Genomic DNA, 19,865 nt, shown 5'->3' on the forward strand with positions numbered 1-19,865 from the left:
CCTCATATCTTAATGGTGCCATTGTAGATACCAAAATTGACTTAAAATATGGTGGAAATACTAGAAAACCACGGAAAAAATGTTTATAAGTTGCTCAGGATTTCATTAAGTATATTTATTAATATAGTTAATGTATATTATTAAATCTATTCTAAAAACTTCCTGACTTAATACATATATCTCATGGCCTCACAGCTCTTAGACTTCCCCCCTTCTGCTTAGTGGGGTCTATTGTTCAAAAGAGCTCAATAGCAACCTCCTCTGGAGACTTCCTACTTTTCTCAGATAAAGTGCAAGGTCAGTTTCCCTTTGCTTCACAAAACTTTACCTCTATAACAGCACCTATCCCAGTGCCTTCCATGTATCCTTTCTATGTTGTCTCCGTCTCTCTTTTATCAGTTCCCTCATGGCAGAGATGGTGTTTTATCTTCCTTCTCACTGTCTGTGATGTTATGTACATTAAAATGTCCAATAAATATTAGCTCACAAAATGAAACACAACCCCCTCTTAAAAAGTTCTTTGCTACTGCTACAAATATACCTTTCCCAAATGAACTGGGTGATACTTAGTCATTTACTCACTCTATGTGGCACCATGAGTACTGACTTTGAAGCCAGTTGTCAGATCTGAAATTTAATTCTGTATCTAGCACATTTTAGTTGCGTGGCCTGAAGCGAATTCCTTACTGTTTTGAGCCTCATATTGGTCATCTCTAAATTGGGAAAAATAATTGCATACCTCACAAGTTTGTTTTGAAAGTTAAAGGTCATCATTAAAATGTTTTAATGTGTTTATACAATGAACATTATAGGACTTGAAATTTTTTTCCCCCATCTCTTCCTTTTTTACTTATTGAAATGTTAGTTCTTTTGCCCCTTTGAGTCTGATGGGCTTTTTGTGTTAAAATTGTTCCTAATCATCAGGTTATAAAACTGCTCTAATTTGCTAATATTTCAGTAACTACTATAGAGAAAGATAATATCTTGATTTATTAATCAGTTTTGGTTTTGATTCCCTGTATTTCATTATCTCTAGATGTTTTCCCGCTTCAGCATCAGCCAGCAAAAGGAGAACATCAGAGAAAGAAAGAAAGAAAGAAAGAAAGAAAGAAAGAAAGAAAGAAAGAAAGAAAAGAAAGAAAGAAAAGAAAGAAAGAGGAGAACATCAGAAAAAGGAGAACATCAGAGAAAGAACAAAAGAATCGATCCTTCGCTTTGAGTTTCAAATAGCATAGGCTCTGACATAAGACAAAAGATCAAACAGAATACATGATTAGAGAAATGTTTACTTGCATTTTTCACTCAACCTCAGACAAAGTCAAGATTGTCCAGCATTGAATTCATAGGTAGGGGAGTAAGGAAAACAACATAAATCCCAGACAGCTTTAGGGCATGAGGTTTAGGAGGGTTAAGTCGGCCATCTCCACATATAACCCAGGCAGTTGGCAATCTTCTGGGGTCTACATCCGGCACAGGTGGGAACAAAAAAGTCTCCTGCCAAAGTTGTATGTGTACTGACTGAATCAGTCTTTCAGATTCTATGGCACCAGAGGAATTAGATGATGCCCCAAAGGGGCTGAGTCTAGGTTTATCTTAGCCCACCACTGGTTCAGGAGTGTGGAATGTTTCCTGTTACCCTCCTGTGGTGGGGTGGGGTGGGGTGGAGTGGCTCAGAGAACCCCAGGCCTGAAGAAGTTTTGTAGAAGGAGTGAGGCAGGACACAGTGGAGTCAGTGTAGATAGGTAATATTCCATCCTATATGTTCCACATCCTTTTCTCATACCCACGAGCTTCGACCAGGTCCTCATATTAATAAGCTTTGTGTAAAAGGGAAACAGTTGGGGAGAGCATGCTAATTCACATTTCTGATACACAGTGGAAGGATTAAAATAGAAATGAGGTTTCTTATACAAAATAAAGATGAACGACAACAAATCTCCTTCCTCTCTCCATCTATTTTCCATGCACTATCCATCTATCTGAAATTCTAGTGGACTGAAACTCAAGAAGAAATTAAGATTATAGTAGAGCTTTGAAGATACTAGATATCTTCAAGGGTGGGAGTGGAAAGGGTAAAATGAACTTGGAGAAAAAAGGGCTATTAGTTGGGGTTCAAAGACCAAAATCCTTTAGGATCCATCCTGGTCTGACTACCCTTAAATTTCTATGTTAGACCTTGGGGTTTTAATCCTGGTACTGTTGTGTAGTCTTCATGCTGGAGTTCTAATGCAGAAGCAAGGCTGGGTGCATCGGTCTACTGGTCTCCACTCTGCATGTGAATGGAGTTGGAGGGGATAAACAATGGGCCAGGAATGGCAGGTTTTCCAATATCTTTGTAGTAAGGACAAGAAATTGTGCCACTTTAGAGACAGTAATATATAAGGATAGACAGCTTGTCTCAGAAGAATAAAGGGAGAGGAGAGAAGGTTTCATGCATTATCAAGACATCTCCAGGTAATGTGTCAATATTGTGATTACTGACACCAGGGTTCTGCCGGTAAATGATTCCTGAGTTACGGAGGTTTGACCCAGAACCACCTTGCTCTGGGACAGATGGGTTATGTCACTGAACTTCACAAAGCCTATCTATTGCTCCATCATCTAGAGAAACTGAGTCAGCCGACCAGCCTCCTAAATAAAATCTGTAGTTTATTTGCCTAAAATTGATTAGAAATACAGAAAAAGAAAGCTTGTTTCCTTACTCATGTAGCCCACAGGGATTGGTATCTTCTCTCCGTTTTCTCTAACAGCCGTGGAAGAAAAAGAATCTAATACCAAAATAGCCAATCTGCTACCATTTTTGAGATCTGATTGTGCTTGCCTTCAAATTTTCTTCAAATTGTAAACTCTCAGGGATAATGTCTTCTATACTTCATGCTATTCTGTACATGCTATCAATTCTTAAAACATAGAAACAAGATTTTTGACATGTTTGACAGTATCTATTCCCCTGAGTCCAAATTCCAGGGAAATATCCAGGGAGCTGCAAATGGAAGGGGGAGGGGAAAGAGCCTTGCTGACCACACAGGGAGATGAGGTGCTCTGCAGGTGGCAAGAGCACAATCTAGTTCTAGGAGGGGCTCCCAGGAAACAGGCTCTTTCAGCGAAAGCAACAAAGAAAACTTCATCAAGTTGAATTTCACAAGGGCTGCAATTTGGCTGAGGCAAACATAGGGGTGTATCATTGCCCTGTCTACTTCAACTGACAAAATGATTCTTCTCCTCTTATTTATGGTTTGACTTTTCTTTTTTGCTTTAGAAGGCTGAACAAAATGTAAGGGAGTGACTATATCTCCTTGAGAGGAAAGGGAAAGATGTAGTCAGTGTAGAGGATAGAAGAATCACTTCAGTTGACTTCCCCAGGACCTAATCTCAGCTAAGGAATTCTAAAATCACAATTTGCTCTATTGGTCAGGGAGAGATTGTGTAACATATCTTCTTTCAACACTGAAAACAATTACACAGCTCCAGCCCATTGTGGATATGTGGAACGATTCTGGGATTATGTTCAATCATGTATAAGAGATGAGTATTTTCACTAATGTTCAACGCTTGAGAAGGTAACATCAGTATCAGTGCTTTGTTTTGTTTTGTTTTCAAAGTAAAGAAAGAACAAAAACAGAAAGAACAAAAACAGGTGACATTGTAAATCTTCTAACTGGCTTTCCAGCTTTACAACTCATCAAATCAACATTCCAATAACAATTACTCTTCTATTATTATTCCTCTATTCTAAAACCTTAGATGGTTTCAGGATTCTAACCCTCAGGAGGTTTCTTTCCTTTTTTCCTTTCTTTCTTTCTTTCTTTCTTTTCTTTTTTTTTTAATTGGTCTTGACACTGGAGACCTTTTCTATCAGAACCTCTTAAGCTAGGCCAAAATGCCTTGCCTTGTTCTTGCCTCTACTTTGATTTTCCTAATGGTGTTCACTCTATCCTACCATCATCCATTTATCCAGTTCAAACCAGAAATAAGAGCAAGCTTAACTGTACAATAATCTCTTGATCTCTTATCACAGTCACTAAGTTGGTCAATAATTTTCAGGTTCCTAGGCTCTATCCCAGTCGTACTGAATTAAAATCTAAAGCTTGGCCTGCAAATTTGCATTTTTATCAAACTCTGTATTATTTCCTAGATACGCTAAAAATCTAAGAACCTCTACATGTAATCTCATGAAAGAATATCTCTCCTGCTGCTTGTCATCTGCCTGTCTACTGGGTGTTTGATGATTATTTGTGTAAAATGAAATAAAATCATTTACTAAGTCATTTAAACACACACACACACGCACACACGTGCACACGCACATTGTCTGAACCATACTAAATAATAGGGGATATTTGACTTAATCGTAATATTTCATAATTATTTCCCTCTTCCATCAAAAAATCAAAATGAGTCCATTTTGCCCCAAGTCTAGAATTCAGAAGTTTTTCCCCTTTCCTTTGGCTGGTCACATTGATGAAGCAAAAGTGGAAAAACCAGAGAGTTTGACATAGTCCATACCCATCTGTAGCCTGCTTCCTTTCCCTGATTCAATCTAATCAGATCCCTTTCCATAATCTGTGAAACTATCCTCATAGCTGCAGAATATGAGAAAGTAATTATACAGAGGTGCTTTTGTCGGACATGAAAGCTACTCCTTTGCCTCTCCCAGCATGGATTCTACTATTCTCCAAGTCAAAGCAATTATCCAAATGACTCATTTTAAATAAATAAGTACAACTCATCAGTGTTTTCTAGGATACAAACAAAAGTACAAATCAGCACCAAGATTAATCTGCTAATTGTTTAAATTCTTCATTTCCCCTTCATGTGTTGTATACACAGTGTGAGCAAATCTTTTTTTTTAATTTAAATTCAATTAGCCAGCATATAGTACATCATTAGTTTCAGATGTAGTGTTCAACAATCCATCAGTTGTGTATAACACCCAGTGCTCATTACATCACATGCCCCTCTTAATGCCCATCACCTAATTACCACATCCCCCCACCCACCCTCCAACAGCCCTCAGTTTGTTTCCTATAGTTAAGCTGAGTGTGTGCAAACCTATGCTAGATTATTTTGTGCCCTAAAGAAAATAAAGTGACTTAAAAACGTATACGTTGTTTTTACCGGTAATATCTAATGACATGCTTCATTATTGTCTTAAATTCAATTTATTTTAAAAACAAAACAAAAATCTTCACTGTCTTTCCATTTGGGTGATGGTTAGCACTGAAATATTAACCATGTGAGACTCTAACTTTGAAATCATGACAGAAGTTATCATACATTGTGTGTTTACTATGTCCCTTGATGTCAATACTAAATATTTATTCTTCATTACTTTATTAAAAACATATAGCAATAATATGAAACATAGAATTATTAGTTAATACTACCACTTACAGATGAAGAAACTGAACTTGGAGAGGTTAGAGAACTTGCCCAAAGTAACACAGCTAGTAAGTTGCTAACATGAATTGAACACAGATCTCTTTGACTATAAATTCAGAGTTATTAAATCTTTGGCAGCACAATAAAGTGATTCCTGCATTCAGGAATCATCAATGACTTCATGTTCTATACCAGGGTAACAGAAAATCTTAAGATTTCCAGTGACCTGGCTGCTTAGTAATACCTGCTTTGTTTTCATCTGCCCTCCACATGGGTTCCCAGTCCCCAGGCCATTTTCCTTAAAGTCCCTGCCAAGGCTCCATGTGCTTTTCATCACCTTCCTTCATACCTTCCCCCACAGGGTGTTTCCTATCTCTCCTTCCATAGCACTACTGTTATTCTGTCTGTATATTACCTTCCAGATCACGTCTCTAACCACACACAGTTTAATACAGTGGCAATCAGAACAAGTCCCCATACTTAAAGCTCCTATAGGTAATAGTTGGTTTCATATAGATTACATTCTTCTTTTATCTAAGATAAAAGAAATCAGGATCCATGGATTTCTAATTCATCTTTTTACCCCCAAAACAGAATATTAAACTTAAAGCAGACTAAACAAAATATTATTGTGTAAGCAAATAAATGGTAACTACTTTTAAAGTATTATATGAATTTTCTAGAAATTTCATATTGGCTTAAATCACTTTGAAATGGTAGAAAATGGCATAAACACATATCTTTCCAATATTTATTAAAATTTTTGACAGTTCAGCTTCAGTAGGAGTTTAATTATAAAACTAAACTAAGCAAAGATGAAAAAAATCTAATCCAATGCAATTCTGCACTATGTTGAAAGATCAATAATAATAAATTGGATTTTTAGCCCTTGGGAATAAATGGGTACCAAAAAGAAAAGCAGACCTCTATAAAGATGTTCTGGGTTGCCACCAGTGAGTAAACAATTTTTTTTTTAACAATCAATGTCATATTTCATTGAAATACAATAAGATGTATTGTATTTAGAATTAGATTTAGAATTAGAACCTCAGCAAGATAAACAAATGCTTGATGCGTAAGAACAACTCCAACAGATATAAACTTTTTAAGGGCACACACCTGACCAGTTTATGAAGGAGGACCAACACCATTGCCAACGCCATAAAGTCATTTAGAATGACTAACAATAAATCATGAGAATTTCCCAAGTTTCTAGCAGGTCAGGCTTAGGCAAGCAGTGGAAGAGACCAGGTTGGGAATACTTGATCTTCCTCTTGTTTTATTTTTTTTTTCTCTCCACTTTTTTCCAGATTCATCCTGAAGCTAAGGAAGCTGAAGCTTTAGGACTTCCCGTATACTCATGCCCCATCATATTCTGTACATTTTCATACAGCAAATAAGGGTATTTAAATTCTTTTTCTTAAACAGGGCCTCCAAACTGTTTTCACATCAGGTCCCACAAAACTTGCATTGACCTTTGATCACAAGCAGATGCTCCCTTGGAATCCATGAAACTTTTAAGATTCTACTTAGCAAAGATTTTCTTTGTTCTACATTTTTTAAAATATTTTATTTATTTATTTGCCAGAGAGAGAAAGAGACAGAATGAGCATGAGCAGGAGGAAGGGAAGAGAGAAAAGCAGACTTTCTGCTGAGCAAGGAGCCCGATGTGGGACTTCATCCCAGGACCCTGGGATCATGACCTGAGCCAAAGGCAGCTGCTTAACCAACTGAGCCACCCAGGCATCCCTGTTCTATAATTCTTAGGTGCATTCATTCATATATTCTCTCATTCATTTATCTAAGGAACAGAGACACATTCTTGTTGTCTCCTGTCATGTGGGGAGGTGGAATGACAATTAAGAAAAGATGGAAGTAAACAAGATAGTCTCAGGCAGTCAACTTTTAGGTTGTACTGGAATAGCTCTAGTCTTCACAATCCAAGGACCTAGTTCTGGAACTTGATGGACTGAAAAAAGAGGCTTTAGGCATGAGGCTATTTAATTTTACCTTTGGCAGGTAGAAATCACTGATCTGATACCTTTAAAATGACTGTAACTTCCTATATCCAGTTCTGTAGCTTCTGTCACTAGCAACTAACATGATGCTTTCCTCAAGATACCTTTCCCAAATTTTATGGCTTCTGCATTCACCCATCATCCATTTAACCAAATTCATGGTTCTCTCCATTCATCTCTCAATTTTTGCTACTAGTACTTACTTACTTCTTATCTCTGGCTTGCCATTCCTAAGAAAATTCTGTGATTGTCTCTGTCATAAGTCAAAGCTTTCAGAATAGACCACCTAGTGGACCACTTCTCAGTCATAAATTGGCTGCCCACAGATATCATGACCAAATGGATGGCTAGGCATGATGATATATGGATAGAACAAGACTATTGGGTAGAAACTGCTGTTGACAATTAACAATTACCTTAGCAGGGACCATGGGCAGAGTGTTTTCCCTCAGAAATGAACTAGGTGTGTCAGTCTTTAAGCTACCCAACATGTGATTTGGCCCTATTTCCCAGACAGCTAGGTATATCATGAGCTTAACCAATTTTTCTTTTCTCCTTGGGATTTTCCAAAAGTGTATTAAAACCCAACATTTAAATATATCTTCCTGTGTTCCCCATTCACATCCACTGCACCAATAAAAGCAATAAAATAGTAAACTAGAAAAACAACAATAAAAGAACCTGAACAGTTCTTTTTTGTTTAAAATAAGGTTTTCAACTCAGTTATTAATGAATAATGTTTTCCTCTTCCTAGATCAAATTATTAGAAGAAAACACTGGAGACCTAACTAAACTATTCCTACTTCAATGGTGCCTTCTATAAATCCACTTTTACTTGTTTTCTCTTTTTCTCATAACACAGTGATTTTTGTCCTCATGGCTACACAAAATACAATTCTGCCCAGTATTAAAATTATTTAAGTATTTCCTTATATTTTATTATTTCTGTATTTCCATTGGATTTCATTATAGAAATAATAGCATTACAATATGCATTAAAATAATAACAGAATACATAACTTACCATGTGTCAGGATCTATCCTAGGATTTTCATGCATTATCTTCCACTGTCTTCTCTAAAACCCTTTGAGGAAGATGCTACTCCCTTTACCATTTCATAGATGAGGAGACTGAGGCTGAGGGAGCTTAGGCAACTTGCTTACTTAATGGGCAGAATTGCTGGAATTTAAATCAGGAGATCTCATTTTATCTAGATCAGCAACTTTCAACTTTAGCTGAACATTGGCATTGCCTGAGGAATTTTATTTATTTATTTATTTATTTATTTATTTATTTATTTATTTAAGATTTTATTTATTTACTTGACAGAGAGATCACAAGTAGAGAGGCAGGCAGAGAGAGAGAGAGAGGGGGAAGCAGGCTCCCTGCCAAGCAGAGAGCCGGATACGGGACTGGATCCCAGGACCCTGAGATCATGACCTGAGCCGAAGGCAGAGGCTTAACCCACTGAGCCACCCAGGAGCCCTGCCTGAAGAATTTTAAATTTAAATATCTTGTGGTCGACCCTCAGTGTTTCTGATTTATTGATCTGAGGCATAGCCTGGAGAGATGAGGACTTTTTCCCCATCTCCCTAGGTGATACTACTAATGCAGCCACACTTGATAATCTCTGTTCTACAAACGAAGTTATTAACCATCGGGTGATGAATTAGTTAATGAACAATTTAATGCATTAATGGATCATCTCTTCACTGTCTACTTTTTATAAGAAATACATACTGACAGTTCCCTCGAAATAAAAGTAACAGTAACATTTAATTGGCCACTCCGAGAAAATAATGAAACCAATTTTGTCAAAATTGATTTACCCTGACCAGATCACTTGCCAAAGAGTTAATGTTATTTCCCATAGAGAGGCAGTAAGCAGATTCCGTAAATGGCCAGCTCAGTATAGCTTATTTTTTCATGTTGACAGGGACACACTGGGGAAACTACGGAGCACAACAAACTGACTTAAGTTGTTCAAATCGGCTCCTTGGTCCATTTCTTTGTTTTATGTTCTCCAATTCCCTCACCCTATTATTCTAAATGTGTCATCCCTGCATGGTGCTGCCTCTCTGCCTCAGAGAGGGGGATAACTGTGCTTTAGGCAATTAGCACTCAAAGTAGGCAACGGGAGCTTTCTTTCCTACTCTGGAGCCAGATTTTTTCTATTAGTCACAGTCAAACCAAAGCTATTGATAAAAGGACCTAGAGCAAACTATAAATACTTACCAAGCACCAGTCTTTGCTAAATGTTAGTAAGTACCCTGACTTAGAGAAAGACTAATTTCTCTAATGACTTAGAGAAATTACCAAAGAGCTTACTAACTTCAGAGGAGGGACATGTAGACACATGTCATTGGATGAGTTGTAAAGTTGTCACTTGTTTGTGAACATGTTGTTGTGAATTTGAATTTGTGTCTGCCTGTCTTTCAGTGTGTCAGACTCAGTCTTATCATGCTAATGTTTAGGACCCATTGCTGTATTCAATTAGTCCTACCTGTTCCTTATAGAAAAACCCAATGACCAGACCTTATAGGACAATGGAACTCTGACCCATAGCATTATAGCAACGAATCTAGGCAGACAAGCCACTGCATCCACAGCAATGAACCTAGAACAGGTAGGACTTAGACAACTGTCAGCTCCCCTAACTTGTCCTCCAATGAGTGCTCCAACTCAGAACCAACCAAAGAAAACGAAATATGCTTCCAGAACCAGTAATAGAAGATAACTCTACTTCCAGTAAGTCCATCTCCAGCCAAGCCAACAACCTTCAACCAGAGTATACTTGAAGCTTTCTTCTCTTTCACGATAAAACTTGCCCACTCTTTTGGAATCTTCGCCAAGCAGAGGTGATGGTGCTGACTCCTCAGCTATAGCAAGCTTAGAATAAATCATTTCCATTTATTCTCACTGAATAGTCTTCATTTATTTCCATAGAGCAAGGGAAGAGGGGCCTCTTGGAATTCTGAGTCTTTCCTCTCTAAGGCGGCTTTCTCACGTTTCCCTGAAACATGTTTCCCTTCCCTCCCCTTGAAGATGCTTCTGGGTGGTGGCAGGCACTAGGACAGAAAGGGTAACTAGAACCTGCATCACACCCAGAAGGATCAACCCAAGGAGGCAGAGACTTGACTTCTCACCAATGTCACAGTGGTGTTTGAGTAAGAAGGCCAAACATTAGTATCAATCTCAAAAGAAGAATGAAATTGTGAATTTCATCACCCTTACATTTGAAATGAGAACAATCACACCATCAATTGAGTTTTCCTAAAAGTGATGTCTTTGTCTTCTTTAACATCAGATAGAATGAAAGTTCAGGATAGATATCAAGGTCAGTTAGGATGGTTTGGCCGGTTAAATTCTTCAGTGGTGTTACCCTGAGTTGACTACTCAGAAGTGTGGAGGAGAGAACAACATGATCTGATACAGGGAGGATCACAGTGCCGGGCTCATGGAGGAGGCAATATTTTGAATGGACCAAGAAAGCCAAAAAGGATTTGGACACATGAACCGTTAGTCTTCCTCTCAGGCCCAGAGCCTCTGGTACAGCTATCTTACTGAGATAAGCACATAAGGTGAAGATAATATGGAAGTCAGCACAGTGACCATACCCCCGCTGCTTTGGTGTTTGAACCAGTGCAGTGGGTGGGAGGATGTTGTGGAACACCCCCAGACATTTCATGCCAGCCACAGACATCAGATCACTTGTAGCTGCTGCTTCTGCTTCTTTTTCTTCTTCTTCTTTTTTTTAAAGATTTGATTTTATTTATTTGACAGAGAATGACACAATGAGAGAGGGAACACAAGCAGGAGGAGTGGGAGAGGGAGAAGCAGGCTTCCTGGCGAGCAGAGCAGAGAGAAGGATGCAGGGCTCAATCCCAGGACCCTGGGATCATGACCTGAGCCTAAGGCAGAGGCTTAACAACTGAGCCAGCCAGGCGCCCTCACTTGCAGCTTCTAACATGTGATGCAGGCATTCTTCTGGATTTCTACAATTATTAAATGCGTATACGTGGCTGAAAAAGGCATAACCAAACACTGGGAAGAACTGTTTCTTTCTTTTTTTTTTTTTAAAGATTTTATTTATTTATTTGACAGAGGGAGAGAGAGATCACAAGCAGGCAGAGAAGCAGGCAGAGAGAGAGGGGGAAGCAGGTTCCCCGCCGAGCAGAGAACCCGACGTGGGGCTCGATCCCAGGACCCCGGGATCACGACCCGAGCCGAAGGCAGAGGCTCAACCCACTGAGCCACCCAGGCGCCCCAAGAACTGTTTCTTATTAAAGCTAAATATTTTATTAAAACAACAACAACAACAACAGCAATGAAAAGTCTTTTCTTACTAACTAACTTACATTTCTAACAATAATTGGGTCCTTTCCTAAATTCATTGTCCCTCTTTATTTCCCAAACTGATATTTGTAAAAATTTTTTTCTCCTTTCCAGAAGAATGCAACAGAATTAGCACAAAGTAATTAGCAGGTTTAGTTAGAATTTAGAAACTGAGGGGCAAACAAAATTAAACTTCAGGTAAATTAATTAGTAAAAGGTGCTAGAGTTGTGTGTGCTCGTTAATTAAGTGTTATTCAATGTGTCAGCAGTGACAACCCAATGCTTTGTGTGTTTTAGAAACACAGAAGAGAAAAGGCTCACACCCCAGGGAGCAGAGCAGGAAGGTGTTGAGTGGGGTGTGCTTCTTGGGAGGGAATGATTCAGAAACCATCTCTGGGATCGCTCCAGGATCCTCAGTCCCTCTGCTCTGAGTGAGGCACCAAGATGGCCATGGGCATGGTTGGTTGTTCTATGTCTAGACTCTATAAATCTGTGCTCTGAAGCCTTAGATTCTAATTATAACGACTGTCTTAGTCTGTTCTGACTACCAGAACAAAATACCACAGGTAGGGTGGCTGGTAAACCACAGAAATTTATTTCTTACTGTTCTGGAGGCTTGAAGTCTAAGTTCAGGGTGCCAGCATGGTTGTGTTCTGGGGAAGCATCCTCCAGATTACAGACAGCTGATTTCTCACCATACCCTCACATGGTGGAAGAGGTTGGGGAGCTCTCTGTGTTTCCTTCATAAAGGCACTCAACCTATTTATGAGGGCTCTACGTACCTCACCTAATCACATCCCAAGGATCCTACCTCCTCATCAGCTTGGGCATTAGGTTTTCAACACATGAATTTTGAAGGGACAAAACATGCAGATGATCATAGAGGCCAAAGTGTTCATGAAGAAAGTGGAGCCTATTTATTAGTGTACTATGGCTGGTGTAGCAAGTACCACACATTTAGGTGGTGAAGCAATAGAGACTTATTTCTCACAGTTCTAGTGGCTAGAAATCTTGGCTCAAGGTGTCAGCAGGGTGGTGTCTTCTCAGGCTTCTCTCCCTGGTTTCCAGATGGCGTTTGCTCCCTGTATCCTCACATGGTCTTCCCTTGGTGTGTGTCTTAATTTCACTGATGAGGATACCAGTTATGTCAGATTACCACCCACCCCATTGACCTCATGTAACCTTAATGACCTCTCTAAAGTCTCTATATCCAAATACAGTTACATTCCAAGGTTTTGGGGGTTAGGATTTTAGCATACGGATATTGGGGCACAAAATTCAGTCTGTTCAGCCTGCTGGAGAATTTTGTACATAATGAAACTGTTTCTTTAAAACTAACAACTAACCTCATGAATACTTTTTTTATTAAAAAGTTATTTATTTATTTATTTAAGAAAGAGCACAGGTAGGGGGAAGGGGCAGAGGGAGAAACAGGCTCTTCACTGATCAGGGAAGCTGACAGGGTACTGGATCCCAGGACCCTGAGATCATGACCTAAATAAACAGACATACGCTTAACCCACTGAGCCACCCCAGTCACCCCTGGAAGAACTGAGTTATAACCTGTATCCTCAGAAGTTATTTTACTTATTTAAGCCTCTGCTTCCTCCCTCCAAAAATGAGTGGTCTGGATTCAGTTTTGCTTTTCTAGCTGTGACATTCCCAGTTGCTCTGAGTTGGGTCCTTTAATATTTGAATGGAGAAGATTTTTTCTTCTCCTTCTTTTGCTTTCCCTTCCTCTCCATCTTCTCAGGTGAAGTGCTGACTGAGTTAAGATAAAGGAAAGGAACCTTTATGACATTCTGAGATGAAAAAGTTAAGTTAGCAAAAGGAAAGCCCATGGCTATTCTATAAATATGTCACTTTCACAGTGGGCTGATTTAGTATTGACAACAGATGATTGGCCCCACAATGGACTAGTAATAAATATTTACTTATTTGTCCTCTCCCTCATCAGCATGATCTCATCCACATGATCTCAATCCCCTTCCTCTGCATCCTGCAGAATCCTGATGACTGACATTGGCTACTGAAATCCAAGGCTTAACAGAAGTGCTGAGGCTTTGGAAAGAGAAATAAAGAAGCCAGGTAGTTTAAGGATATCCAAGGTACGCAAAAGAGGGAGGCAAAATAGCGTCCCCAGGAAAGCCTGCCCCACCTGTAGATGGTGGGCTATGAAGTCCTGAATGATGCCCTTGCCCCACCCTTTGCTCCAGAGAACCCCCCTACCCATACTTTCTGCCAGATGAATAAAGCAACAGTTCTCAGTCTTGAATGTGCATCAGAATCTCCAGGAGGACTTGTTAAAACAGATTTATTGGTCTGCTCCTGTAGTTTTTAATTCAGCTGGTCTGGGGTAGAGCCCTGAGAATTTGCATTTTCAACAAGTTTTCAGGTGATCTTGTTCCCTGGGTGGCTGGACCTCAGATCACATTTTAAAAACCACTAGAATACTGTAAATTACTGAAAGTGATTTGAGCTAAAAGAAAAGAATGTGGGTTTTTTTTGTTGTTGTTGTTGTTTGTTTGTTTTTTTGGATTCTAGTCTCTGAAACCAGGCTACAAAACAACTATAGTCTCCTAAGGTCAGGAACAAGAGAGCGACATCCATTCTTAGCACTTTTATTCAACATAGTGCTGGAAGTCCCAGGTAGTGAAATCAAACAATAAAAAAGAAATAAAAGGAATCCACACTGGTCAGAAAGAAGTAAAACTGTCACTATTTGCAGATGACATGATACTATAATATACAAAAATCCTTAAACACTCCACCAACAAACTGCTAGAACTGGTCAAAAATTTCAGAAAAATTGCAAGACACAAAATCAATGTAGGGAAATATGTTGCATTTCTATGTTGCATTTCTATGCAGCAATAATGAAGCAGCAGAAAGAGAAATTAAGAAAACAGTCTCATTTACAATTGCACCAAAAATAAATAATAAGATACCTAGCAATAAATCTGACCAAAGAGGTGAAATACCTGTACTCTGAAAACTATAAGTCACTGATGAATGAAATTGAAGCTGGAACAAAGAAGGGAGAGTCCACACTCATGGATCAGAAGAACAGATATTGTTAAAATGCCTATACTATCCAAAGCAATCTATACAGTTAGTGCAATCCCTATCTACCAACAACATTTTTCACAGAACTAGAAAAAACAATCCTAAAATTTGTATGGAACCCCCAAAAACCCCGAATAGTCAAAGAAATCTTGAAAAAGAAAAGCAAAGCTAGAGGCAGTACAATTCCAGACTTCAAGCTGTATTTCAAATTTGTCATCAAATAGTATAATATTGATATAAAATAGACACAAAGACCAATAGAACAGAATAGAAAATCCAGAAATAAACTCATGATTATATGGTCAATTACTCTTGGGCAAAGCAGGAAAAAATATCCAATGGGAAAAAGGCAGTCTTTTCAATAAATTGTGTTGGGAAAACTGGACAACAACATGCAAAAGAATGAAATCAGACCACTTTCTTATACCATACAGAAAAATAAATTAAAAATAGATAAAAGACCTAAGAGAGACCTGAAACCATGATAATCCTAGAAGAGAGAGCAGTTATTTCTCTGACATTGGCCATAGCACCAGTTTTTTTTTTTTTTTTCTAAATATATTTCCTAAGGCAAGGGAAACAAAAGCAAAAATAAACTTTTGGGACTTCATTAAGATAAAAACCTTCTGCAGAGCAAAGGAAACAGTCAACAAAACAAAGAGACAACCCATGGAATGGGAGAAGATATTTACAAACGACACTACAGACAAAGGGCTGATATCCAAGATCTATAAAGAACTCCTCAAACTCAACACCCAAAAAACAGATAATCACATCAAAAAACGGACAGAAGACATGAACAGACACTCCTCCAAAGAAGACATACAAATGGCTATCAGACACATGAAACAATGCTCATCATCATTAGCCATCAAGGAGATTCAAATCAAAACCACATCAAGATACCAACTTACACCAGTTAGAATGGCCAAAATCAACAAGACAGTAAATAGCAAGTGTTGGAGAGGATGTGGAGAAAGGGGAACCCTCTTACACTGTTGGTGGGAATGCAGGTTAGTGCAGCCACTTTGGAAAACAGTGTGGAGATTCCTTAAGAAATTAAAAACAGGGGGCGCCTGGGTGGCTCAGTAGATTAAAGCCTCTGCCTTCTGCTCAGGTCATGATCTTAGGGTCCTGGGATCAGCCCCGCATCAGGCTCTCCACTCAGCGGGGAGCCAGCTTCCCTTCCTCTCTCTCTCTGCCTGCCTCTCTGCCTACTTGTGATCTCTGTCAAATAAATAAAATCTTAAAAAAAAAAAGAAATTAAAAACAGAGCTACCCTATGATGCTGCAATTACACTACTGGGTAATTACACCAAAGATACAGAAGTAGTGAAAAGAAGGGTCACCTGTACCTCAATGTTTATAGAAGCAACGGCTGCAGTTGCCAAACTGTGGAAAGAACCAAGATGCCCTTCAGCGGATGAATGGATAAAGAAGATATGGTCCATATATACAATGGAGTATTATGCCTCCATGAGAAAGGATGAATACCCAACTTTTGTATCAACATGGATGGGACTGGAGGAGATTATGCTTAGTGAAATAAGTCAAGCAGAGAGAGAGTCAATTATCATATGGCTTCACTTACTTGTGGAGCATAAGGAATATATATTCCTTATAAGGAATAAGGAGGACATTGGAAGATGAGTTGGGGGAAAAAGAGAAGTGAATTGGGGGAAATCAGATGGGGAGACAAACCATGAGAGACTGTGGACTCTGAGAAACAAACTGTGGGTTTTGGAAGGAAGGGAGGGGGAGGTTAGGTGAGCCTGGTGATAGTTATTAAGGAGGACATATATTGCATGCAGCACAGGGTGAGGTGCATAAACAATGAATTCTGGAACACACACACAAAAAGTTAAATTAAATTAAATTTAAAAATAGAAGCAAAAATAATTTATTGGGACTAGATCAAAATAAAAAGTTTCTGCACAGCAAAGGAAACAACCAACAATTCTAATAGACAATGTACAGAATGGGAAAAGATATTTGCAAATGATGTATCTGATAATGGGTTAGTATCTAAAATATATAAAGAACTTATACAACTCACCCCAAAAACAAATAGTCCAATTTAAAAATGGACAGAAGATATGAACAGTGTCTTCTATTCATACAGATGTCCAAAACAGACATGCAGGTGGCCAAAAGAAACACAAAAAGATGCTCATCATCACTTATCATCAGAGAAATGCAAATCAAAACCACAATGAGATATCACCTTACATCTGTCAGAATAGCTAAAATCAACAACACAAGAGACAACAGGTGTTGGTGAGGATGTGGAGAAAAAGGAACCCTCATGCACTGTTGGTGGGAATGTAAACTGGTGCAATCACTGTAGAAAACAGTACGGAAATTCCTCAGAGAGTTAAAAATAGAACTACCTTATGATTCAACAATTACACTACTGGGTCTTTAGCCAAAGAGTACAAGAACACTAGTTCAAAGGGATACATGCACCCTTATGTTTACAGCAGCATTATTTACAATAGCCAAGATATGGAAGCAGCCAAGTATTGATCGATTGATGAATGGGTAAAGAAGATGTGAGATATAGATATAGATATATAAAATATATTATGTTATATATATACATATATATTATATATTTTATGTATATGGTATATAGATTATATATATATGTGTGTGTATATATATATATATATATATATATAAAATTCAGCCATAAAAACAAATGAAATCTTGTCATTTGTAATGATATGCATGGAGCTAGAGAATATAATGCTAAGAAAACAAAAACAAAACAGAGAAAGACAAATACCATATGATTTCACTCATACATGGAATTGAAGAAACAGAGCAAATGAGCAAAGAGAATAAAATAAGAGAGAGACAAAGCAAGAACCAGACTCTTAACTACAGAGAACAAATCTGATTGTTACCAGAAAGGAGAGGGGTGGAAGGGGATTGGTTACATAGGTGATGGGGATTAAGGATTGTGCACTTTGTCATGAAGAGCACAGGGTAATGGATGGAACTGTTGAGTTACTATATTGTACACCCAAAACTAATAAACACTGTATGTTAACTAACTGCAATTAAAATAAAAACTCAAAAAATTAAAATGAAATATAAACATCATGGTGGCCTGACTTTGCTTGTCTTGTTCATTGTGGTATACCCAGAATTTAGATCATTACTCAATGGTGCTCAACAGAATGTTTGTTGAATAAATGAAATGAGCACATGCAGATGCTGAATATCAGAAACTCTCCAACATGTTGATATAGAGGAATCTTGGTTAGCAAGTCGTACTCTTGAATTACTATATTAAGGCATTCTCCCTTTGCTTTATTCCCAGTCAGACCTTTTCCATGTGTGTAGACTCTCCTTGGTTGATCACTTTTTTGTTACACATGTTTTCCCATACAATCAAAAGTTTAGAAAGGTATCTAAAAATCAATCCAGCTTTGGGGTCAAGAAGTTCATTATCCTCCTCCATCTATATTTATAAGCAGATATTGAACACCTCCTAAATCAGGAGTCTCTGCTCCTTTGGCTCCTATCACATTAGCCTTGCATAACCATCTACGCTTATTAAAAGGTCTGTTTTGGTTTTGACAGTGACCTTCAAGTGCTTGATTTAATAAGCTAGGGAATTAGAATAAATTGTATTGGCTTGTTCAATCATCTCTATTACAAAGAACTGCAAGGAGAAGCTAAAACAACATAAAAACACAGGAAGGAGCAAGCAGCCTTCAGTGAAATGAAGATGGAAAGGTGAAGGGAAAAAAAAAACCCTGTGTTTAGAGATGCTCACATGGAAGGAAGAGAGCAAAAACCCGTGGCTTTCAAGATCATTTTCCCCACTATTAAAAAACGTTGTCAAAGCAAAAATCAAATGAGTATTTGCTTATGAAGCAGGTGACACTTCAAAACATGACATAGGAGTGATACCTCTATTAAGAGTTTATTTAAATAAATACCATTCACCAAAAAGGAGCATTTGTAGCAGTTTTATTCTCTCTAGCAAGCCACACAGGGGCTATGCGGATTGAGGATGAGAATGCTATTCCCTGAAATCTTTGGTCTCTGTAAGAGATGAAAGGGTACTAAATGCGGAGGTTTACCTGTTTCTGGACAAAGTCCTTCTCATACACAGTACCGGGAAGATGACCTGGTATGCAGTAGGGGCTCAATAAATACTTCATTGAAAGATGGAAGGCATAATTAGTTGCATTTTTCTGGGGAAGAAGATTGTCACTTGCAACATGCTCAAACCAGTATAGCCTATCTTTTGCTCGTATTAAGATTAGTAAGAGGCACTATGACTCTGTGCTTTTTATCTCCATCTTCTTGCCTCCCCAGAAACTGGGAATATGCTCCTTCTTGATCTGTTTTGTGTTGAATCTTTAACTCTGTGGTAAGTAAAAGAGCGGGTTTTGGAGTCAGTTGCTTAAATTCAAAGTTTCCTTTTCCTGATATATAAAATAGAGTTATTAATACTAATTACTGCATAGTTATTCATACCTCAGGGTATTCAGTGAGGTCGTACTTGTTGAAAGCCTAATGCAATGCTTGAGACAGAGTTCACACTCAACAGAATACGTGCTCCTCACCTCCTTCCCCCAGACCCCATTTTATGGATGAAAAGATTTTGGTTCAGAAGGATTAAATCACTGTCTCCAGGATCACGCCACTGGGAATTGATGAAACCAGGATTTCAGTAAATAGGGTTTCCGATCTCTTTGACTCCAGAAATGGTGGACTTTCTCCACACTCCAAGGCTTCTCATGCAGGGAGTGAAATTCAGGTACCTCTGTCCCATATTTTCACTCTGGCTTCCTGTTTGCACACGCAGCAGCTTGCAGGGCTTCCCAAATCCCCACATCTGAAGCAGCAGACTGGCTGTTGTTGACTTTTGAAAATAGCAGTGAATTTACAGAAGTTCTCAACTCAGGGATATTTTTCCTCCTTCAGTGTATAGACACAGGCTTGTGGTCATGATAAATGTAAAACATTTGAATTCGGGGGCAGATGCTCTAAGTTTGCTATTTAAAACATGTTTGTTTGATATAAGTTGATGTTCTGGAGAC

At 38.5% G+C, this 19,865-nt stretch overlaps 2 protein-coding genes across 9 annotated transcripts in view; one reads left to right on the plus strand and one right to left on the minus strand.

Moving 5' to 3' along the window:
* LOC125093586 (nucleolar protein 9-like) overlaps positions 1 to 1,266 on the plus strand; it is a 30,825-nt gene extending 29,559 nt beyond the window's left edge. For 3 of the 5 annotated variants that reach the window (XR_007125289.1, XR_007125290.1, XR_007125288.1), the window contains one exon: positions 1,037 to 1,139. Coding sequence is in view for 2 of the 5 variants with exons in the window: in XM_047719008.1 (XP_047574964.1) it covers positions 1,037 to 1,219 (183 nt within the window). In the remaining 3 variants the exon portion in view is untranslated. Of the gene's footprint in view, positions 1 to 1,036 lie in introns of all 5 variants that reach the window. The other 2 variants (XM_047719009.1, XM_047719008.1) reach the window with 2 other exon arrangements.
* Positions 1 to 19,865, minus strand: part of KCNIP4 (potassium voltage-gated channel interacting protein 4) — a 1,193,829-nt gene that overhangs the window by 364,215 nt on the left and 809,749 nt on the right. The window lies entirely within an intron of this gene.

The sequence above is a fragment of the Lutra lutra genome, chromosome 2 (genome assembly GCF_902655055.1).
Source record: "Lutra lutra chromosome 2, mLutLut1.2, whole genome shotgun sequence".
NCBI lineage: Eukaryota > Metazoa > Chordata > Mammalia > Carnivora > Mustelidae > Lutra > Lutra lutra.